Here is a 25,815-nt window from a genome sequence, read left to right on the forward strand (position 1 = left end):
TCCAAAACCAAAAGAAATACAACAGGGAATCAGAGCATTTAATCAGTAAATGACAACAACATCAGAATAAAAGAGGGAATAAACAGCATAGGTATAGAACCTTCTAATGGAGAGGAAGGCAAGGTGATACCAAGTAATAATAGACTGCTTCAAACTTAGAAAGATAAGGGTAAAATGCATGGTAACCACAAAGAAGGTTAACAAACATACTCATAAAAATAAAGAGGAAAAACATAAAGTCTCAGCAAAAACAAAAACCTACCAAAACAAAAGAAATGAAAAAAAATCCACAAACAAAGTGAACTTTATGAATAATTTGCTATCATTCATGCTTTTCACAGCATAATTCCTGAGATCAAAGGAGTCCAGGCTCCAACTGCTTGGTTAATCCCCTGCCACCTTAGAAAGGAATTTTTAGGTCTCTCAAAAACTAACTTTTCTATCTTCATGGTTGCCTTTTGTTTCTTAAATAAATCACTGTGCTCACAGAATTTGTGGATTGACAGGGCATTTTATCTCCCCCACCAGAAAACAAATTATTTAGGCCAAAAAAAAATTAAATCACCTACAGCTAAGATGCCGTATTTTGCCTGTCCTCGAAAATTAGCATAAAATAATCTAGTTTCAAGCAAATATGGCATAGATTTCTCTCCTGATAAAGGAAAGTAGGACTAACACTTGCCTTTGAACTCTTTTTTTCCCTGCTCTCTAAGGTGCTTGTAAAATTCTTGACTCTAAGCTAAGCAGTCTCTTTATAAGGCAAGCACTCCATCACCAGCAAAACATAATGCTTTCTGAACTGACTAATGAAAAGTCATTTTATATTTTCTTTTGATATCTAATGGAGAAAAATATAGATAAGCAAGAACTTAGAAAGAATAAATTCCAGCTACAGGAAACATGTCTTTATTTCCATTATGTTGAAAGACACTACTTTTGGATTCTCAAAATTATAGTGTATCAGAGTTATAAAGAGAAAAGTATCAGTCAAGTGGACACATCACTTTTCAAAAATACAATCTTACCTGATTAAGTGAGGTGGTATCTGTAAGTATAGCATCAGGAGGTCTATTAGGTATGGCTGCCGCTTCCTGAAATCGAAAGACATTATATACTGAATCTTAAATACCAACAAAGTAATTGTTATTCTCTTTAGCCAAATTGGTATTTGATAAATAACCATGCTTCAATACAATAGACTCTAATAATTGAGTAAAATGGTAATTTTTTAAATATTTTATGTTCAGAAGATAATGACATTAAAAATTTCATAACCAATTCATCTACATTATGTTTTATCTGAAATGACTCTATTCAATGTAAAGAATTACATAATCAGATCCATTCTCTAGGTCAGAAAGTAGAAAAAAGTTAAAGATATTTTTCCCTATGAAAAGATGTTAACTGTAAAAGTTAGACACACAATTCATACCTAAATTGATTTAATCTTTAAAATTGGTCTCTTAGGATCTCTACTTATTTTAATTTGCCTTCTTAACAAAATAATATATTTTAAACTCACTACAAAAATTTGATTATGATACTTTAGTACATAATACAGACAAAATTATATTATTTTTCTTTTTTTTCCTCTATTAAATTTTCTACAACAAAGTCAGCTCTTATTCCTTCAAAGAATTAAGGAATTAGAAACTAATTTTTCATGATTAAAGTCTCAAGCTTACATATACTCCCAAATTTATCCTCACAAATGCAGAAAAATAAACATGATAATAAATAAAATATCATGGGGAAAGCTGCTGCTTGTAAAAACAAACAGAACTAAACAGTCTCTCTCTTTCTGTGGCTGCTGTTTTGCAAAGATTGTTCCATTAATTACATGCCTCCCCTTTGTTTCAGTTGCATCCACTGTATTTTTTGCTGGTTTTACTTATTTTCAGTCCATTCCACTAGGTTTTGAAGGTGTGATATTTAGGGATCTGACTTCATTCTTCAACCTACAGGTAAGTGGTCTTGAGTACCCTTTAAAATTTTTTCAGTATCCTTTATTCCACAAAATCAATTGGAAGTTGTGGCCATGAAGATAAGTGGCCACTGTTGTTGTAATAGTTTCACTGCTAACAGAACAGCAACCAGTTTACAGCATAGGGCTTCACCATGACTTAAGTATTATCACTTATTTTCTCTTAAAGCAAAAAATGATACAAGTGAAAAATTTCTGTTTAATTATAATAATATCTAAAGAAGTATCTAGAGCACAAGCTCTAGTTTAGATTCCTTGATAAGTACACAACACTTCATTGTTCCCCAATATTAAAAATGGATTTCAAAAAGGAAAAACAAATCCAATAGAGTGTTGTTTGCTACATCTAATAGAGCCTCAGATTTGTGTTCTTCCCTTCCTAATATAACACATTCACTCAAAGTTTAAAAAATTTAAGAGTGAAGATAGCATACTCAAGCCATTCATTCAGACCAGGTGCTATATATGCTTGTGTAGTGTATAGGCCATGATAGGGTCCTTAATGACTTGTGACTATCTACAGATTGATACATACCAAACCACACCTTCTGCCGTCAAGCTGACTCCAACTCATAGCGACCCTACGGGACAGAGTAGAACTGCCCCACAGGGTTTCCAAGGAGCAACTGGTAGATTCGAACTGCCGACCTTTTGGTTAGCAGCCGAACTCTTAACCACTACACCACCAGGGCTCCATACTGACATATAATTTCACATAAATAATAATCATCTAATAACTGATAAGGTAATTTTCCCACATACAGGCAAAAAATGATGGCGAATAGAAAAAAAAAAGCGGGGGAGAGGGTCCAAGACATGTTTTCATATTGTATTAATACTGCCTTTGTTAACAGCTTTATTGATACAGAATTCACATACCATACAATTCACCCATTTAAAATGTTCAACTCAATGGCTTTTAATATATTTACAGAGTTGTACAATCATCACCACAATCAATTTTTTTTAGAACATTTTCATCTCCCCAAAATAGAAACCACTTACCCATTAGCAGTCACAACCCATTTCATCCTACTCCCTGCCCTTGGCAACCACTAATCTACTTTCTGCCTCTATAAATTTGCCTATTCCAGACACTTCATATAAGTGGAATTATACAATATGTGGTTACTTATTATCAGCTTGAAGAACTTCCTTTAGTATTTTTTGTAGGGTAGGTCCACTAGCAACAAATGTTCTCAGTTTTTATCTGGGAATGTCTACCTTGCTTTCATTTTAGAAAGACAGTTTTGCTGGATATAAAATTCTGACCTGACAGATTTTTTTTTTTTTTTTTACCTCTCGGTACTTTAAATATGTCATCTCAACTGTCTTCTGGCCTCCGTTGTTTCTACTGAGAAGTCAGCCATTAATGTTACTGGGGTTCCTTTGTAAGTAATGGGTCTTTTTTTCTCTTGCTAATTTCAAGATTTTCTCTTCGTCTTTGGCTTTCAACATTTTTACTATGATGTATCTGGGTGTGATCTCTTTTCACTTATCCTACTTGGAGGTGGTTGAGACTCTTGGATATACAGGTTAATGTTTTTTATCAAAGTCATTATTTTTTCAAATATTTTTTATGCTCCTTTCTCACTCTCCTCTCTTTCTGATACTCTCTGAATCAGAATGTGAGTGTTGATGCACTTAACAGGTCTCACATTTCTCTGAGGATCTTCATTCTTTCTTCTTTCCTTCGTTCTTTTTCTCTCTGATCTTCAGACTGTATAATCAACCTATCTTCACGCTTCTTGATTCTTTCTTCTGTCAGTTCAAATCTACTGTTGAGCTCCTCTAGTGAATTTTTCACTTCCATTATTGTACCTTTCAACTCCAGAATTTCCATTTAGTTTTTTGTTTATAATTTTTATCTCTTTATTGATATTCTCTATTTGATGAATCATTGTCATCACACTTTCCTTTGTTTCCTTAAATATGGTTTTCTTTAGTTCTTTGAACTAAATAGCTGCTCTGAAGTCTTTTTCTGCTAAGTCCAACATATGGACCCTCTCAAACACAACTTCTGTTGCCTGTTTTGTGTTTTTCTCTCCATAGGACACACTGTTTCTTTGCATGTATTGTAATTTTTTTTATTGGTAACAGAACATTTCTGATAATATATTTAGCAATTCTAGATGTTGTTGTTGTTAGGTGCCATCGAGTTCGTTCCGACTCACAGCAATCCTGTGTAAAGCAAAATGAAACACTGCCCAGTCCTGCACCATCCTCAAAATCGTTGCTATATTTGAGCCCACTGCTGCAGCCACTGTGCCAACCCATTTCACTGAGAGTCTTCCTCTTTTTCACTGACCCTCTACTTTACCAAACATGATGTCCTTCTCCAGGGACTGGTCCCTCCTCATAACATGCCCAAAGTTCTCACCATCCTCCAAGAGCATTCTGGGTGTACTTCTTCCAAAACAGATTTGTTTGTTCTTCTGGCAGTCCATGGTATATTCAGTATCATTTGCCAACAATATAATTCAAATGCATCAATTCTTCTTAGATCTTCCTTATTGATTGTTCAGCTTTCACGTGCATATGAGGTGACTGCAAATACCATGGCTTGGGTCAGGTGCACCTTAGTCCTCAAGGTGACATCTTTGCTTTTTAACACTTTAAAGAGGTGTTTTACAGCAGATTTGCCCGATGCAATACATCTTTTGATTTCTTGACTGCTGCTTCCGTGGATGTTGACTGTGGATCCAAGTAAAATGAAATCCTTGACAACGTCAGTATTTTCTCCGTTTATCATGATGTTGCTTATTGGTCCAGTTGTGAGGATTTTTGTTTCCTTTATGTTAAGGTGTAATCCATACTGAAGGCTGTAGTCTTTGATCTTCATGACTAAGGCCTTCAAGTCCTCTTTGCGTTCAGCAAGCAAGGTTGTGTCATCTGCATATCACAGGTTGTTAATGAGTCTTCCTTAAATCCTGATGCTGTGTTAATCCTGATGCTGTGTTCTTCTTCATATAGTCCAGCTTCTCAGATTATTTTCTCAGCATATAGATTAAGTATGGTGAAAGGCTACAACCCTGACACACACCGTTCCTGAGCAATTCTAGCCCATTCAATTCAATTCAATTCAAGCTCATTTCCAGGGCTTGTTGCTGTTTACCTGATTACTGACTTCGCTACACTATTTTAGTGAAATCTGCTTCCCCTAGAGTGAGTAGCTTCTGATGGCACTCCAGAGAGCTCAGCCTTAGGCATGCACGTAGTCACCCTGGCATGACAGTGGTTTTAGCAGGGTTCTCTTTGACTAATTCTCCCTGATCTCTCTGTTAAATTTCTGACTCTTTTGTTATCATATCCAGTTGTTGGCCTCCACTAATTGACAGCTGATTGCTCCACTGTTTTTGACAATGACCTAGGCGCTAACCTATTCCACAGTCTATTCCAATTAAATTCAGGCCTCTCTGCAGGGGTAGTCTTTGAGGCCAGTCTTTGACGTTTGCCCTGATCTCAGAGGGGTTCTTCTTGGCTGTCTGTTTCTCTCCCTTGTAAACGTCTAGATGGGCTAATTATCTTGTAGTTCTCATGGAGCTACCAGCCTCTTCTTAATTGCTTGCCACTAAAATCATCGTTTTCAAGAGTACCCTTACACGTGAACTTCCCATACTCTGCTCCAAAACAATTGAGTTTCCTCGGGAAGAGATTCAGAGCTCTTAGTTATAAAAACCTACTTCTCCCCTGGGTAAAACCTCCACACCACTGCTGCGGAGATGGGGGTAGAGATAATGGTCCACTTCTCTTATAAGACACCCCTGCTTTATGAGAAGGGTACTGGGCAGGGGTGGTAGCCTCTGGTCTTCTCAGTTTGCCTCTCCCAGCATGAAACCTCCACCCTACGAGTGACCTGGGACAAGGGTGAATGGGGTCCCAGTAATCTTAGCCTACTCTGCCTACAAGAGCTTCCACCCTACAAATGGGGGCTGGATGAAGGAAGAGAGCCTACACCTCTCAGCCACTTTTACCTAAAATTGACTTACACAAGATAAATACTCAAGTCATTTAATTAATAAAGATTTTAATCTATACAAAGATCACTTGTGATTTTTTCTAAAGACTTTTGGGTGTTACAAAGCTTATACAAGAAAGTAACAAATACTGTCATAATTATCTCAGTTACATTATACTTAATTCAGCAAGACTTTTCTATATATAAAATGTTATATATTACGTTTTTATATACATATACTTGTGTGTGTGTGTGTGTGTTTATATATGTACATATAAACATAAATGCCACTTCAAATCCAAGGAACACATTCTGCTTTGAAGAATAGATTATCCTACTCTATGAAATTACACATATGATAACATGGTAAGTTCAAAATACAGATAAGGATCCCTAACTACACATATATTTTGCTTCTAAATAAAGTGATGGCTTACCTTGACTTTGTCTGATGATCGTTTTCCACCAAACCCTCCAGAGCCAACAACGAAGATAGAGAACTGACTATAACATATAAGTTCCTTCTCAGAATATGAATAGACTGAAAAGTAAATAAAAGAAAAAAAAAGAGTTATTATTAAAGGGTATAACTACTTAACCAGAATATGTTCAACAATATTTTCAGAAGTTCCAAAAATAAAATCCAATTACTGAAAGGGTTTTGTAATTTAAAGATGTCCAACTATAGGGTCGCTATGCATCAGAATCAACTTGACGACAACAGGTTTTTTTAAGTCAGGGTATAAAGGGAGCTGAGGGGAGAGGTTCTTGGCCACACATCCTGGAGTGGAATATATTCATTTTAATATATGCACCACCAGTCTCTGACAAACATCAAAAATATTCTCAATATATTATTAAGTAAAAACAAGGCAAGTTCCAAAACAGCATATACAGTACAACCTCCAATGTATTTAGAATGAAATGATAAAGCCTATATTCCAAATATCAATTTACATTTTCCACTCTGTTCTTTATTTCCAAAATGTTTTATAATAAGTATTTATTTCATTTGTTTTTAAATTTTAAAATAAATAAATCTTAAACAATGTCATCTTTAGCTTATATTTAATTATTACTTCAACATTTATTAAAATACTATAGTCTTCTCTTTTTTCCACTGCAAATAAAATATGGCTATGATATTTAAACCACATTATGAGTTAAGCAGGCTGAATGAGCAAAGATACAAACCTAACTGCCATTTATAAAGTGATTAAGTGGTCAAATATGTTCCAACTTCCAAAGAGCCAACATAGAAAAGAATACCAATAAAGCCTGTTTATTAATTGAAGGCTGTCTATATATTCCTTCCTGCTAAAAATATACTCCAACAGCGTAATTCTCCTCTGTATTTTCTTTACAAGCCAAAAATCTCACCTCTGTGCTCTGGTTATGTTGTTTCAGATTCCCTGAAATGTCCCTCCTCTCCTCCTACCCCTTTTTCTAAAAAAGTTTATGAACTTTTAGAATGCTTACCATGCTTTTTCACAAATTAGGAAATAAGTAAAAACTTAATCATAAATTTCTATGGTGAAGTATTATGTTACATACAAAGTTTATCAATCTAACAATGTTATTATAAGAACTATAAATGAGTTACCATCTAGAAGAATTAATAAACCAGATCCTTTATCTAGGACATCAGCAACATGTGCTTCACACCTTAATTTTCCTACAGGAAAAGAAAAAATAATAGACTTTTAAATACCATAAATTATTATATTAAGACATGAGAGAATTTAAAATAATTTCCACTGTAAGTTCAGCAAAACTAAAATGTTACAGTTTGAAATAATTTTCCTGAACTCAGAAAAAATATTATTCAACATTAAAAGCAATCAAAATACCTGTATCACTAAGTTGGAAACATCAGTAATTCTGATAAATTAGATTTTAAAAAATAACAATTTGCAGTGTCAATGATCTCCTCCTGGTCTCTTTTTTCCAACAAACATTTGTTGAGCATACAACCAATATCACTGACCTCATTCCTTCTCAACTCTCTACTCTGCTGGTTTCATTGAGACAGTGTCTCTTTCTAATCACACGGTTCTTTTATGGACTCCTCCAATCATTTAATTGGTGTGTCTTAGTGGATTATTATTCTCTGGATATTAACTAACCATCTTTCTTTCAAAACCTGCTTTTCTCTTTCCGTTCCTGTATTAGTGAATGGTGCCATCTACATAGCTACCCAGGCCAGAAATTCAAGCATCATCCCTGACTCATAAAATTGAGAGTAAGCAAGTGGCAAAACTTGAAGAGGAGAAATTGGTGACCTCATGTGTGTCATATTAGCACTGTGCACCACAGGGTTTTCAATGGCTGTGATCTTTTGAAGTAGATCATCAGGTCTTTTTTTCAAGGCACCTCTGGGTGGATTCAAACCACTAACTTTTGGTTAGCAGCTGAGCACTTAACCATTTCTGCCACCCAGCTAGATTATACTAAAAACTGTTGACATATCTGGCTCTATTCTGAAGAATATGTATTGACATTTGGAATTTTAAATGGGAAGTAGAAAGCACATTTGCACTGTAGAAATAACATTCTGGCTGCAGTGAGGTGAATGGACCTGAGGGGAGCAAGAATGGAGACAGAGAGAACACTTAGAAGGTGAGAGATGATGGTGGACTAAAACATAGAAGAGGAAGTAGGGGTGGACAGGAATAGAAGGATACTAGATATATCTAAGGGAGAGAATCAAAGAACTTAGTAACTGCCTAGATGTGAGAAACAGAAAAAGAGAAGCCAGGGATGAAATCCAGAGTTCTGTCACTTTCACCTCCTAAATATCTCTTTCATCCACAATTTCACTTTATCTCCTCCACCACCACCTTAATCCAAGCTACCATCGTTTCACTTAAACTACCACAACAGACGTCTAATTGGGTACTTGCATATCCACTCTAGCCAACTCTAAAACATTCTCCATACTATGTCTGAGGTGATTTTTTCCCCAAATCCAAAACTGACAGTGTAACTAACTGCTCTTCCCAACACCACCACCACCACCACTACTCCACACAGACATAATCTCTATGGTTGGGGTCCAGAATCCATATTTTATTAAAAATAACAGGTAACATAATAACTCAGGAAATTCTGATATGCAGTAAGGTTAGGAAATAATCTAAGACCTAATAATCTAATACAATGCCTTACACTTCATAAGTATCCAGGAGATACGTGATGATTACACAGTCACCACAAACTATGTACTGACTCAGATAAAAACGAGCTTTGTAAAAACTTATGCAGTAACATAACACTGAGATAAAGCTATTCAACCTTAGGCAATAAAAATTTCATAATTTTTTTAGTAAAATAAAAAGGATTAGGAAAAAATTAAAGTAAGATTCTAGCTCTTTGCTGACCTCTACCTTATATAATGTGAAATGGTAAATCAACACTCCTTTGTTATATTTTACCACCTTATATGGCCAGTGTATAATTAGGTAATATTCCAACATGAGTTGGAAAACAAAGACATCAAGTTATAGAGACAAATAAAACCAGAAGCTTTACTGTACAAGTAAGAGATTACTAAGGAAAATACAAATGATTATTAAGGCCGGTTTGGTTTTATTTTCACTCAGAGAATTTAGGTGAAAAATTATAAGAAATTCTGTGTCTTTTAAAATTTTTTGCTTTAAGACAATAAGCACCAAGAAAAGTACCTGAGAAAAGAATAAAGACCCATAATCATAGGAATCATAACCGATTGTGCACAATCACTATCTAAAATCCCAAACGTGAAAATAATGCTCCTTTCAGTTGTTAATAACACATACATCAATAGATATAAAATATTAACATTTTAAAGTAATTTATTATAAAACTATTAAAGGACAAAGTTTGAGGTAACCAAAATAGGTACTAGTTATAACATCAATCTACCCCAATGGCTGACATGTACCTAAATAACTCGTGATATGTTTTATTAGGTCACTTTATGCCAGTTTAACATATTGATCCAGTTTGGAAGGTTAATCAGAAAATAAAATTATGGAATGATTATGGAATTAGTGTATCAAGAACTCACCTGTTCTGGGAAGTGGTTTATATAACTCCAAGTATTGCTCCCCATGAAGACTCTACGGTACGGTAAGCACAATTTTATTAGCAGACTTTCTTTTTCCAGAATTTGACTGTGGATATCGTTAATCACAAGTGACAACATCACATTGTTCACATGCTCACATCACTACTTCTCCCAAATTATCTGTCTCAGTTTGGTTTCTACTTCTTAATCATGTGACTCAGAAATAACCAGTCCCCAAATCTAAAGACTGTTAGTTCTTTTGGAATACAGAAGGTATCTTACAGTTGTGTTCCTTCTAGGCATTCATAAATCCTTGTTGACTGATAATTATGGATTATTTGCCAATGGAGGTGCTAACCTAGGCTATATTTTCCAGTGCTTATCACAGTGCCTGGAACATACTAGGCATCCAATAAATACATGGAATAGAAATGAACAAATAGGGCCAGTGCTAGTAGTTTAAATTGTTAAAACACAAACCAAATACAAATGACTCAACTAAAAGAACAAAGATAAACCTTACTACCTCATTCAGGGTAAAGCACTGTCAAGCAGTGTCAACATTCCCTTCAAATAATATCTTGCCAATTATGAATAAAGACTAAACTAAGGACACTGTATAACTTCACAGCCACTTAATCTCAATGTGTCAAAGCAAGAATATACCAAGTATCTGTAGAAAACAATAGGACAGGAAAACCAAGATGTAACAACATATCCAAATCACAACTGCAGTGGGACAGCTTAATCTCCAGTCTTCCTCAGCATACACAAAGAAAGTAGGGGTGTGGTGATGGGAGGGCAAATAAAGGACTCCCTCACTGAGTCACACCACCTGGAAACTCAAGGTTGGGAAGACCGGGATTCATATTCCAAGATGGCTGTCATTCCCAGCCTCATAATTTGAACATTACTTATCATTTCCCACTCTGAGAGGACATTATGAAACATTTAATTTTGGCACTTACATTATCCAAACAGAAGAATGGCATACAAGAAATACCACGGGAAAGTAGTGAAACAGCAAACTTCCCAGCACGTACTTCTCACTTTACTCTCAACTTCATCAAATACACTAATAAAATGTGCTCCCATAGATTCAGCACAGGAGTGGGCTAATCAATCCTCTAGAAAATGGGTTCTCCAATCAAAGTCATGGAAACCAATCACCTTATAGCTCTATGATTCAACAACTATCACCAGGCTGATAACCTAAACCTTACTCCAAGTAAAATATACTCCACCTCAGAAGTTTCACATAGTTGTCCTTGAAACACTTTATTTACCTGACACCTCAAATACCACATTCTGCTAGTGTTCATCCTACCTCCATGGCCATTCCTTTTCAGTCTCTTTTGCTAGTTCCTCCTCATCTCTTCAACATCTAAACATTGCAGGGCCCCTAAACAAAAGCCTCATCTCTAGTCAAACTCACACATTAGGTGATTTCATCTAATCCCATGGCTTTAACTATCACCTAAATGCTAAGGGCATCAATTAGAGCACTCCCCCAAAAGCCAGACTCATATATTCAATTCCCTACTTTACATCTCCACTTAATGTGTAATAGCCATCTCAAACATGCCCCAAATCAACCTCCTGATCACCTCCACCCCAAAATAAGTGTATATTTACATTTTTATTATATGTAATAATGTTACATGTGACTATTATACATACTAAATATTACTATATAATTAATTATATGTAGTATATATACACGTATACCATTCCAGTCATCCAGACCAAAAATCTTCATCCTTGATGCCTGTTTCCCTCACCCTCATATCCAGCCCTTGTGCTTAGATTACTGTAATATAGACACCTAACTGGTTTCCCCTGCATCCATGCTTGCTCCCCCACAATCTATTTTCCACACAGCAAGTGAACAGAGTCTGTAAGTGAACAGAGTCAAGATTATTTCACTCCTCAGCTCAAAGTGCTACAATAACATCCCATGTTAAAGTAAAATCTTACAATGACCTACAGGCCTTTTTCTCCTAGCACTGCCCTCTTGCTCATTCTACAGCTATATTGGCCCCCACCTTGTTGTTCCAAGAACAAGCCAAGGACGCACCTACCTCAGGGTCTTTTATACCTGTTGTCTATGCCTCAAATACCTGGCTTGCTCCCTCACCAGTATCATGAAGTAAGAACTATCATTTCCATTTTACAGATAAGAAAACTGAAGCTTAGAGAAGTTATTTACCTTAAATCAAATGGTAAGTAAATGGCAGAGAGAGATTAATCACATTATGTCAGGATCGAGGGACTGTATATAATTGTTATTTTCCTCTTATTGCTTGTCTTTTAAACTAAGTCTCATCTTTTTTATTCTTAAAAAAAAATTCTAAATCTTTATTCCTGAACCACTATAAACTTTTTTATAATTCTATATACATATATAGCTATACAAGTGTATGTATATATAGATAGATAGATAGATGATGTGACTTTTATCAATCATATTTAAACACACAGAAAAAATAAATAAATAAAAGGTTTCCTATTAGGCATACCTTTGCTAAGCTGATTGAAAGCCCTGGAATCTCTGCTAGAGCTCCACTCGCCATAAATTTCTGAGCTAAGGTAACTGCAAAGGTAGGCAAACAGGTGAAATCAGAACTTCCTTCATAAATAAATTTCAAATCTTTTGGATCCTTGACTGATGCTCCCACTCCAAGGGCATACATAATAGCTTCCAGTTCAGTATAAGCAGAAGAAAACGGAGGAAGTTGATGGCCAATAGCTCCATCCTATGGGAAAGGTATAAAAAATGATTAGTTTCACTGACATCATTTTTGTCAAATCTTTGAAATTCAACTTTCCAAAACTAATTATAACTGCTTACATACTTAGTTTTGCTTTTGAAAAGATGTGAATCGGATGCCATTTTAGTGAATTTGACGGAGCAGCATAATTGCTTCACTATATTTGAATTTTTAAAAATAGCAACCAAACATATAATGTGTGGAAAAGGACTTCATTTACGCATAAGTTTTTTTTTTATTGTTTGCTTCTTGTTAACAAACAGTACGTCTCATTTTCAACTGTACTGCCTCTAACGGTGAAAGCCTACTAACTCAGCAAATATTAGCTGCCCAAAAATCTAAATAATGAATTTGTTAAAAATAGGGATAGTAAATTGCTCCATAAGATCTACTATATAAAACTCATCATAAACTGATGAGCAAAACAATGCTTAATGCTTGTAAATTAGATTGCCTCATAATGGTTCTAGTTAAAATGAAATTTTACCTGTAGTTCCTTTCCAGTAATATCCTTCATCTAACTGGATGTTGTATTTTTCTATCTGGTGATGTTATTACTACCTAATGTGTGAACTACATATTAGATTAATAAACAAAGATGTCCAATATACTGATCACTTCTATTCTAAAGCAGGGCTGGCAAACTACAACTACAAGCTAAGAACAGCTTTTACATTTTTAAAGGATGGTTAAAAAGAAAAAGAACAAAAGAATACGTGACAGAAACAGTACATGGCCCACAAAGCCTAACATATTTACTATCTAGCCCTTTACCAAGGAACCCTGGTGGCACAATGGTTAAGTGCTCATCTGCTAACTGAAAGGCTGGTAGTGTGAACTCACCAGTGGCTCTGCAAGAGAAAGACCTGGTGATCTGCGCCCGTAAAAATTAAACAGACAAACAAACCAACCTGTTGCCATCAAGTCAATTCCAACTTATACCAGAAATCCTGTGGGGCAGTTCTACTCTATCCTATCGAGTCGCTATGAGTTGGAATCAACTTGACAACACACAATAACAATATGCCTGCCCTGGGTCACAAAACACCAGAATCTAATGTGGCAAATGCTTGCTTTCTTTTTTTTTTTTTTTAAATTGTACTTTAGATGAAGGTTTACAGAACAAATAATTTCTCATTAAACAGTTAGTACACATATTGCCCTATGACAATGGTTAACAACCCCACGACATGTCAACACTGTCCCTTCCCAACCTTGGGTTCCCTATCACCAGCTCTCCTGTCCCCTCCTGCCTTCTAATCCTTGTCCCTGGACTGCTGTGCCTCATTAGTCCCGTTTTGTTTTATGGGGCTCTCCAGTCCCAGGCTGAACGGTGAACCTCGGGAGTGACTACACCACTGAGCTAAAAGGGTGTCCGGGGGCCATAAAAATGATTTATTTCTTACTATTTATGTACTACAATTAAAAAAAGGAAAAGTACAGGTTATGAAAATCAGCTAACTTCATGTGAGCTACAGCCACAATTCTATTAGAATTACCGACACAATGGGAGGCTTCTTACTTGCAGCCATGTTGAAATATTCCCAAAATGTAGTATTGTATTAATGCTTTTCTTAAAAGAAATGACTCAAAAGAGCCACTAAAATAAATATCCTTTTCTAAAAAGTTAGAAAAATAGTGAATAAACTAGGATTATCAATGATGCTTAAAAAAAAAAAAAAAACTTGCTAATTGCATTGAAGATAAAGCAGAAGTTCCATCCAATATTTTAACTATGCTCATCTACATCATATCACTATTTAGTACATTATTTTATGAAAAGTTATGTATCTTTCCTATTTAACAATAAATTAAATAACTTAGAAAATAACATTTGGTATGTGAAGAAAATGTTTTGGAATTATTTACATTTCTGTTTTGTTGATTATAGGCATTTTCAATACAGAAACAAAAAACCTTGTGTGTGTGTTAAGTGAATGGGGAAAAGACACAACAAAGAGCCTACAGCATATAACCCTCCACACATCATATAGTGTGGCCAACCCTTCCCCACAAATTTTCACACAACTGAAACTTACTTAAACTCAGTTTAAAGATAACCTTGAAAAGAGAAAGAAACACGAATGGGCAGAAGGAGGACTGTATGAGGAAGCTGAACAGGCAGAGCAAGCAGAGGTATCCACTCATTACCTCCCTGAGATAATTCCCAAACAGTAATGGGGGAAAAAAAAAAAAGGAAGTGGTTAGAGTACCAGTCAGGCAACTACCTTGATTCACCACAGCCCCAACAGGAGACTGCTAAAAATTACCTGCAAGTAAAGATCATTCTTTATTTTACCCTTCAAAAGTTCATGTTAAGCCAGACTTTGTTTTCAGCACCTCTGTTCCCAATCATTCAGGGCAGCCACAAGAAGAAGCTGAGTAGGGTAACTTCCATTCTTCTACCGCACTAGGAAAGGCCTTGGAAACACACCCAACTGCCCTGCTCTCCTATCAAGACAGTCTGTCCTTTAGGGGAGAGACAAGCCTGGTACATTTCAGAAAGAAAAGAGAAAGAGGGTGTAGTTGAAAAGAAAAATAAAGCAGTCTGGACAGCTTTAGAATTCATCCCAAGCGACCTCTTCATGTGGTTCAACAATCATGACCTCCCTGTATTGTCAGAATCAGCCTTGTTCTGAAATCAATCATAAATGATTTCTGAATAAATCCTCTGTTTTAAACGACCTCTGCTACTGCTTTCCATCCATTATTAGAGACTGAAAAAGAATGACTGTATCTTAAAAAGAAAACATTTCCAGAGAAAGCAAAAGCTTTCAGTTCTTTTCCTACTTACAAATCCTGATGTGGTTGTTGATGCTGTATGACTGGTATGATTTGTCGAAACTCCTCCTGAATCTATTTTACTTAGAACTCCAATTATACTTCCAGTTGATTCTAAAATAAATAATAATAATAATGCGTTTGTTAAAGGCGTTACTAAGAAAAGCTACAAAATGCTAGATTATTATTCCTACAACATTCAGCAAACCTGCTGCAGAACCTTCTTGGTACTTATAAACTGAATGTGCATCAGGACACTGTAGGAAAAAACTGTGAAAGACTTTGAAATAGACCCAAGATAACTGGGTATCTTCAACAGAAAACAAAGCATTAGCTGACTCTAAGAGGGTTCTGAGCCTTTCAATATCTTTGTTTTATAATTCTGTAAAATGGGATACTTGTCCACAGACATGTAAACTATGTTTGGTGGAGGGACAAGTGATTTTCCTCCCCTCTCCCAACTCTCCCCCTGAGATGGAACAATGTCAAGATTAGCCCCAGTCTCAATGTAAGTAATAGCTCTGAAGATATTACTAAGAGTTCTTTCAGAGAAAACCATCATCATGACCACTGACTCCAGACAGGGATCTGAAGCTGCTGTTCTGGGGTCTAAAATGTTGATGAAGAAGGCTCATGAAGCATCCACATAAGCCACAGGATTCCAAAAGCAGGCTCTGGGACATTTCCAACAAATCCAAGAGGTATGGAGGTCCATCCTTCTGAACTCAAACAAAAAACCATAACTAAATACAGAGTCTGAGATGACTAGGGATATCTGTCATTCCTGGTGACACTGGTAGAGAAACATCTTGCCTATTAATCCTCCTTCTACCACCCCATTACGGATGCTGCCTAGAGGGGAGGCTACTTAACTGAAAGGTACCTTGGTATAGGCTGAAAGCACTGTACTTACAGATAGACAACCCGAGTTAATTCTTGGCTCAAACACTGGCTAAACAGGAGAGCCTGAGCCAATTATTTAGTTTTTCTAGGATCTAGTCCTTCAACGGCAAAATGAGAAATAGGTGCTCTAGAAAGTCGGAACTGTATAGAGAAGATGATCTTTCTCTCTTTTTTTTTTTTATACTGTATTTCAAATACTAGAGGTATCTTTAGTATTTTTACTAAAATACTATTTTAAAATACAATTTAAAAGGTTGAGGTTGTCAAGGATTTCGTTTTACTTGGATCCACAATCAACACCCATGGAAGCAGCAGTCGAGAAATCAAAAGATGCGCTGCACTGGGCAAATCAGCTGCAAAAGACTTCTTTAAAGTGTTGAAAAGCAAAGATGTCACCTTGAGGACTAAGGTGCACCTGATCCAAGCCATGGTGTTTTCAATTGCCTCATATGCATTAGAAAGCTGGACAATGAATAAGAAAGACGGAAGAACTGATGCCTTTGAATTGTGGTGTTGGTGAAGAATACTGAATGTACCATGGACTGCCAAACGAATGAACAAATCTGTCTTGGAAGAAGTACAACCAGAATGCTCCTTAGAAGCAAGGATGGCGAGACTACATCTCACATACTGTGGACATGTTATCAGGAGGGATCAGTCCCTGGAGAAGGGCATCATGCTTGGTAAAGCAGAGGTCAGCAAAAACGAGAAAGACCCTCAACGAGATGGATTGACACGGCAGCTGCAACAACGTGCTCAAGCATAGACAACAATTGTGAGGATGGCGCAGGACCAGGCAGTGTTTCACTCGGCTGTGCAGAGGGTTGCTATGAGTCAGAACCGACTTAACAGCGCCTAACAACAACAACATCTTTTCATTTGCAATCATATTTATTTAATTAGCTTCTTTTTTTATAACAGTCTAATAATTTTGAGGCAATAAAGTGGAACTCTGCTATCAGAAGAAAGTTTTAATGTATTTCTTCCTTTTTTCCTTCATTCATTTTCACTAACAGGTGACTGGTATTCACAGACTAATTTTATCTCAACAAAATATAAAACGCAGAAAATGCCACCATTTATGATATAACACTTGTGTTATTATCTGATTGAAAAAAAGCACAAAGAAGATTTCAATGAGTGCACCAGCAAGCAGGGAAGTGTCATTAAAGGCAATAAAATTAACAGTCATTTTTCAGATATATTCTGTACCAAATTTTGAATATAAAATTACCAAAAGGGAAAAAAAAAAACTTTTCTCTATAAAATGACCCTGATTCATGATCTTTCCCAGAAAGGTCTTTTAAATTTCACATACCGTATACATATGTAAGTTACATGTACATGTAAGTAAGTATGTGACTAATTATTTGGCTACCTGTTCCTGTGGAATACCACAGGTAATTCAATAATTCAATTCAGCAAGCACTTATGAAATCCTTTCTATGAGTCCAGCACTGTGCTGCTACCAGATATAAAAGAAACACATACAAGATATGGTCTCTGCCCCGCAAAGGAACTTGTAGTGCAGTTAAGAAACCTGTAGTCATGAAACACAAACAGCTGAAAGCAGTTATGATTAGATGCTCATGTGGTTGGAGTTCAGCTAAGAGAGAGACCAACGTAGCCCAGAATATCTGGGGATGCTTTGTTGAATATCTGGGCCTTGAGTTTCTCTAAAGAAGCACTAAGATTTGCAGAGGCAATAAAAGAAGGAAGGGGTCAGTTAGAAAGACAGAGAAACAGTAGTAAAGGCACTATACCTAAAACAAAGCAAAATCTATTCACTGGGCAGAAAAGAGCTGAGCCTGAATAAATTAGACTTAAATAAGCATTTTGGGAAATAGAGAAAAATCAGGTCAGATAAGGAGGTTATGGTTAGATAATGGAAGACTCTGAAACCAACCATCGGATGTGGAGCAGGTGCATTCAACACAGATGGGAAAATACCTCATGCATATACCAAAAAATTTAGATTTTAAAAAAGCTGAAAAATTGACAGTAGGAGTGACACAATTATCTTCAATGTTAAGAGTCCTAATACTTACCAGAGCAGGAAACATGCTGTGGATGATTCAAGTGTCTAAGTCACCACAATTAAAATAGAAAGTAACATCCTAACAGAAAAGAACGCTTGTGCCTCTGGTTCCCCAACTAGGACTGAACTGACTTAGAACTCTCCTTACCTTGTATACTCTGAGGCGTGCTGGTATTATCAAAGTCACAGATCTTTGCCCAGTTAGCCTTTACTGCCTCAGGAGTCATTGGCTGATTCTTTTGCCTTACAATGGCTCCAAGAGTCCGCTCCCAGCGTACTGATTAAAGAAACAAAACTAAGATATTAAGCATATAATTTAAGAGGGAGACAGAAAAGAAAATGCATAAGAGACCCTTGAATTTTTTTAACTTCAAGAAAAAAGGTAATTAAAAAAGGAAGATTCTAAATTTTAACATGTTTTACTACATGCCTTAAAATGCATTTTTCCTAAAATAACATAACCCATTAGGATAATGTCAAAATTTTTTACAATACTTGACGCTGAAGGGAAAAAAATCCTCCTCTGACTACGACAAATATTATTAGTAGTAGAATGAATGCTGAATCAGAAAAAGTTAAATTATATACAATCACACCAAAAGACTAACTTCATGACCACAGATCACTCAAGTAATATACTTCCCTGTCCTCATTTATAAAATTAAGACAGAACAGAACTCGGTTAAAAAGCAAACTGAGGATTAGACTTGATAACAGGTCAAAGACTCCAGTTAACACAAAGTTAGTACAGCAGGTAGCCCTGAATAGTTCTCCCTCTTCCTCCCTTTGCTCTGCCTCCCTTTCCTCTCTTTGCTCTTCCTCCATTTCCACAGGAAGCCAACCAGAATGCACAGACTCACATTTAAGTCCAAGAGGAAAAATAAAAACACTGTTTTCCTTTTAAAAAGCCAGGGCAATAAATAACCCTACTAGTAACCTTATTTAAATACAGTAGCTTGATGATTATTAGATTGAAAATTTCTCTTGGGGAATGACAGAAATGCCTGCATCTAGAGCTTTTCTATTTATCCAGTACTAGATACAGCTTTCATTGCAACACTTGATCTTCCTTTCTTAAATGGATGTCATAAAACAGTCAAAGATGCTTGAGAAATACACGTTACATTAATAACCAGGATGAATGGCCATTAATGCTAAAAAATATTGATACTATACAATAATCATGTTGTGACAATGACCTCTAGTGATGGCAAGTTTTTAAAAAATTAATTGTGATTAATTCTGATAACAGCAGCCAACTACTAAAAACTGGAATTAGGGTAAGATTGGAAGTTTCGCAAGTTAAAAAAAAAAAGTAGCATAAAACAATTATCCAATTTGGAGTTCACAAAGGTTTGAGATATGGAGCAGGAGAGAGTTGATGCCAAATGAATTACTCTTGGACCAAACAGGAAAAAATTCCATAAAGTAGCTGTAATTTCTGTCCCAGAAAGTTGTCTAATTGATTTCCCATTGTCTCCTTCTGGTATCTCATGTTTCAAGTAAGAAAAGAATTGCATGAGAGACTTGGAGAACCTGCCCACTATGCCATCTAGGATAGGGATCTTCCCGTCTTATTAAAAGCAGCCCTCCCTCCCACTCACTTCTCTGCTGAAATAGCAAGAACAAGCATGTGAGATGCCAATGACATGACAAAACAAACATCAATATAAAAACAGACACTGCTGTCTGAAGGAACAGCCAGTTCTGAACAAGGCAGGACAAGTCTGAATAATGACTGCTTGTGGGGAGAATACTGAACAGATAGGCTCTTGAAGGTGCCAAAGGCTGGCAGGACAATTGCCATGTTTTAGAATACCTGTTGCTATAATATTATTTAAGACTGAATATGCATGCATTGGATCCAACGATCAGGCATTTGACAAGATCCTTACCCAGCTCTAACTGGATAGACAAGATTAAAGATATTAAAATAATCTACGGTGTCATGGATTGAGTTGTGTCCCCCAAAAATATCTGTCAACTTGGCTGGGTCATGATTCCCAGTATTGTATGATTGTGTTATCTGATGTGATTTCCTTATGTGTTGTAAACTCTATCACTATGATGAGATATATGTGATCTCCTTATGTGTTGTAAATTCTATCACTGTGATGAGGTTATACTGATGAGGTTGACAAGATTAGAGTCTTAATGCAATCTCTTTTGAGATATAAGAGAGAGAAGCAAGCAGAGACACATGGGAACCTCACACCACCAAGAAAGCAGTGCTGGGAGCAGACAGCGGTTTCTGCACTGAGATGCTCCTAGACCGAGGAAAGACTGAGGCATCACAAGGACCTTTCTCCAGAGCCGACAGAAAGAGAGCCTTTTCCTGGAGCTGATGCCCTGAATTTGGACCTGTAGCCTACTGGACTGTGAAGACAATAAATTTCTCTCTGTTAAAACTATCCACTTGTGGTATTTCTGTTGGAGCAGCACTAGATGACTGAGACATACGGTAAACCAAAAACTGAGTGACTTACATTTTCCAATCCATCCTGCTCCCACCTAGAAAAAAGAGGGGAGAAAGTTATATCTGCTAATGTGAAATTACTAACAGAATTCTTTAAATTAAAAATAAAGGCAGCTATCTCACTGGGAGTACTAGAAAGTTAGATGACAACCAACGAAAATAATACAGCTCTACAAAAGTCCATTGGCCCCCATGACTTTGCAATGTTCATGTTATCAGAGTAGAAACATAAAGTAGCATAATGTAGTAGCAGTACATGTATTAAAAAAGCATGACTCTGATATAAGAGACCAAGATTTAATACCAGCTCTCCCATTGCTGGCTGTGTGATCCTGGTCAAATTATTTAACCTCTCTAAACACAAGTCTCCTCATCTGTAAATTATTATGGACAACATACACACTCCACGAGGTTACTGTGAAAGTTAACCAATATAAATAGTACAACTGCCTAGCACGTCATGGGCTCAAAATAAATGTCCCTGTAGAAAGTTCCAGTGAATAAAAAAGCATCAAAGCCAAATAAAACCAGAATTTTACTTAATAAACTAAATAGTCATTTATGAAATGTTTTTTATACAGAGAAAAGGCAAATGACCACATACATTAACTGCCATCCAGAAAGATAAACCTGTATATCTCTGTAATTTCTTCTAGAGGTCATTCAAAAAAATCCTCAGAAGAAAATGTCTGACAGAAGTAAAATCTGTTTGTCGTATCTTCAAGCAGCACAATTAGTGTGCCAGAACTCACCACAAGAATTCCACATGAATATGACAGAAGAAAATGTATCAAGAGACAGCATACATCTAAATAGCTCTAGGCTCAAGGGTATGGCATTTTATTACCCTTTGTCTTTACATTAATATGCCCACATCTTTTATAATAGATTCAATTAGTCTGGATGCAAAGTAGATAAAATCAAGAGTGATTTTGATAATAATCTGGGAATAAAGATACAAACTGCAAGCTCCTCGCACATACTAGAAGCAAGGGCTCCAGCTAAGCCAAAAAATCTGTATCTGCCAATTTAGATCTCTATCAGAACTTCACAAAGTGGCAACTTATTTATAATCTTTAATATATATTACATACAACTCTTACTATATTTTCTCAATCTTGCATGCCAAATGAGTCATTAAAAATGTTCATGATAAATTAACAGAAAATAGCAACATACAGAACTTCATCTACAGCATGGTCTTACTTGTGTGTTTGTGTGTGTGGGTAAAACACATATTTAAGAAAAGACTATTTGTGTATAATGCATATCAAAGACTGGAATACATAAAAATATTAAGTTTTATCTGGATGGTAGTAATATAGACGACTTTTACTTTCTTCTATATACTTTCCTGTATTTTTGGAACTTTCTAAAAAGAACATATATTATTTTTGCTCACAGAATTAATAATAAATATCATTGTAAAAGATAAATAGTTTAAAAAATATTCCTTAAGAAAATGAAAGAGAGTCGGGCCAAATTTTGAGCTTCAGATGCTATTATTAATCTTCCCTCCTCTGTAAAGATTATAGTGTTATGATAGTTAAAATTGGGGATGATTGCTATGTAATAGGACCTATGCTAAGGGTTTAAAAATATGACTTCTAGTTGACACAACAACCCTCAAGGAAACTTCAAGCTCAGAGGTTAATTTGCCCAATATCCCAGCAAGCCAGCAATTACATGAACAAAAACTCAACACCAGGCAGGACTGATTCGAAACCTCATACTCTATCTTTCCACTTAACCATTCAGCTTCTCAAACCAAGTAAGACTTTCTACCTTTGACTAAAGATATTAAACCAGTCACATTTTTATCTGGTAAGAATATTAGAAATGAAGAACTAAGGAAACACAGAATTTATGAAGTTGCTGTTACTTTCTCAAAAAAGGACATTACTTTCTCAAAAAAGGACATTAGCTAACATTTGCTCCTTAATCATAACATATACATAATATTAAAAGAAATATAACACAAGCGATGTGAACTGGTGCAAATTTTTACAAATGTAAGTAATTGTAAAAACACTAACGTTTTAATCATTTCTTATATTTAATTACACAAACATTGCTTTAGGAAGAAGCAGGAAGGTGCAGAATACCTCAAACAAGCTACCATTTTCCTCACAACTCTCGTGGCAAAGCCAAAGGACCAGAGGTGCCACATAATCTGGCTTCAGGCCTTCTAGAACATCTGAAATAAATACCAAAAAAAAGAAGTTCATGAACAAGAACATATAAATTTTTAATCAATCATTTTACTTCCCCAACTTTTACTTATAAAATTATAGATAATTCAGAGATTTTTTTAAATAAACCGTAACAAAATTATACATAACTACTGTAACATTTAAAGCTTAAGGGAAAACTTCTTTACCCCACCAGACACATCCCCGAAGCTCTCTCAAGCTTCTAAACTTGGAAGCAGCAGATGCATCTTTCTGAGATGGGTAACATACTGTCTAAGAGATGAAACCTTAGAGCTGCTTAGGCAAAGACCGATGAGCAAAGCTGTATGTAACATGAGAAACTTGGGTACCATTTATTCCCAAAACGACTTTACTGTCCCAGCTATTTAACCAGAAACTAGAGAACTACAAAACTACCTTGACAATTCTAATGGCAGTAAGATAATGATGTGAAATGGGCCTTGCAAGCATCACTGATGAGTAAGAAAGTGTGCGGAAGTATTTTCCTACTGCATACTTTCTATGAGTTGCTTAGGAGAGCAGAAAAGTACTACAGCATGACTAGGAAAATCCGGATTTTAGTGCTGACCCTGCCACACAGGCAATTTAGGGCCTTGAGCACCTCACTCAACCACTATGGACTTGTTTCTTCATCACAATGAATTAGAATGCTTTCCCTGCCTATTTCACCAAGTGGTTCAAATGAGATACAGTTTGAGACTATACCTTATAATCTATAAAGGAGCAAATGTATAATTTGATTGTGAAATGATGAAATATAATTTGATATTAACATGACAGAGTAACAAAGACAGCATTTATAATCCCTGTAAATTAAAGAGAAGCTCCGAAAGAAAAATATATAAAAGTCAAAAGAAAGATAGATTTAGACTACAATAGACTAGAGATGTTGCAATTGTAAAATATATTACATACAGAAGCTAACTACTGATTCAGAAAATAAAGAATACAATCACAATGGTAAACAAGCACCAAGAGACTATCATGAATAAATTGGCAGAGTAGATTTGGCAGAGGGGGAGAGGAAGATTCCTGAGACCAAAAATGCAAAGGATGTATTAAATATTACATTAGATGCAGATGAAGAGTGAATTAACAAAGGCATATTTAATGAAACTACTTAGAATTCAATACAAGAGACAAGACAGAAATGTGAAAGAGAAGTGAAGACAAATAAAGGACAAAATTAGATCTAACATATACCTAATTCACATGTAGAAAGAAGAGAAATGGAGGAGTAATATTTTAAAAGATAAAGACTATACATTTTCCAGAACTTATAAAGCTAAACAAAACATAAACCATAAGTTCAAAGATCAAGGAACCATAATATAAGCCAAGCATAAACACTTGGTGCTATCGAGTTAATTCGAACTCATGGCGACCCCAAGTGTTACAGAGTAAAACTGCTACATAGGATTTTCTTGGCAATAATCAGATCACTATACCTTTCTTTCGCAGCACCATTGGGTGGGTTTGAACCTCCAACATTTAGGTTACCAGTCCTGTGCCACCCAGGGACTGGATAAATAAAAGAAGTCTAGGCCCAGATACATCAATGAAAAAACAGAACACAAAAGAAGATCTTAAAAGCAGTCAGATAGAAAGGGCAAATCCTGTACAAAAAATTGTTTTGTACCATTTCACAAAAACTACTTTTAAAGTATTGTTGAGATTTTCTTTTTAGAAATATCTAAAGACCAGAGTATCAAAAACTAAACACAGTTCTCCACTAGTCAAGTATTCTATTTATTACATAACTAAATAAATAGCATAGGTTCCAAACCATACATTATAAATCACCTTTAAAATTTTACATTTTCAAAGACCTACCTGATTTCAAGACTTACTATAAAACTACAGTAATCAAATACAGCATTGGTAAAAGGACAGTTATATAGATCAATGGAACAGAGTGTCCAGAGATAAGCCATATACAGACACATACGTGGTCAATTCATTTTCCACAAAAGTAAAGTATAAATGCAACCCAAACCAAGAATGAGGAATAGTCTACAGACCAAATGAGCTAGTTTTGTCAACAACTAAATGGTTTTTTTAAAAAAACCTCAAAACCCAAACCCACTGCCATCAATTCCAAATTATAGAGAGCCTAAAGGATAGAGTAGAACTGTCCCATAGGGTTTCCAAGGAGTAGCTACTGGATTCAAATCACCAACTTTTTGGTTAGCAGCTGAACACTTAACCACTGTGCCACCAGGGCTCCATTTTTTTTTTTTTTTTAAAGGCAGAGGAAATATTATGTGTTAAGGAAAACCTAAGGGATATAATAACAAAATGCCTGTGGACCTAGTTTGGATCCTGAGTGGAATAAATCAGCTGTAAAAAGATATCTTCCATATGCACACCCATGTTCATGGCAGCATTGTTCAGAATAGCAAAAAGATGGAAACAACCTAGATGCTCATCAACAGATGAATGGATAAACAAATTACGGTACATATACACAATGGAGTACTATGCAACAAGAAAGAACAGTGATGAATCTGTGAAGCATCTCATAACATGGATGAAACTGGAGGACATTATGCTCAGTGAAATAAGTCAATCACAAAAGGACAAATATTGTATGAGACCTCTATTGTAAAAACCCTTGAAAAAGTTTACACACAAAAAGTAACA

The 25,815-nt window shown here is 35.8% G+C and overlaps 1 protein-coding gene across 2 annotated transcripts in view; it reads right to left on the minus strand.

The window, feature by feature from the left end:
• The window catches only part of HSD17B4 (hydroxysteroid 17-beta dehydrogenase 4), a 118,302-nt gene that overhangs the window by 51,660 nt on the left and 40,827 nt on the right, over positions 1-25,815 (minus strand). For both annotated transcript variants that reach the window (XM_004376966.2, XM_023731935.1), the window contains 9 exons: positions 23,065-23,156; positions 20,970-20,994; positions 18,632-18,760; positions 15,556-15,656; positions 12,510-12,746; positions 9,991-10,042; positions 7,546-7,617; positions 6,380-6,483; positions 1,026-1,091 (listed from right to left, as the gene is read on the minus strand). In XM_004376966.2, the coding sequence (XP_004377023.2) occupies positions 1,026-1,091; positions 6,380-6,483; positions 7,546-7,617; positions 9,991-10,042; positions 12,510-12,746; positions 15,556-15,656; positions 18,632-18,760; positions 20,970-20,994; positions 23,065-23,156 (878 nt within the window). The remainder of the gene's footprint in view (positions 1-1,025; positions 1,092-6,379; positions 6,484-7,545; positions 7,618-9,990; positions 10,043-12,509; positions 12,747-15,555; positions 15,657-18,631; positions 18,761-20,969; positions 20,995-23,064; positions 23,157-25,815) is intronic.

This window comes from Trichechus manatus, unplaced genomic scaffold, assembly GCF_000243295.1.
Source record: "Trichechus manatus latirostris isolate Lorelei unplaced genomic scaffold, TriManLat1.0 scaffold00047, whole genome shotgun sequence".
NCBI classification, from domain to species: Eukaryota; Metazoa; Chordata; class Mammalia; order Sirenia; family Trichechidae; genus Trichechus; species Trichechus manatus.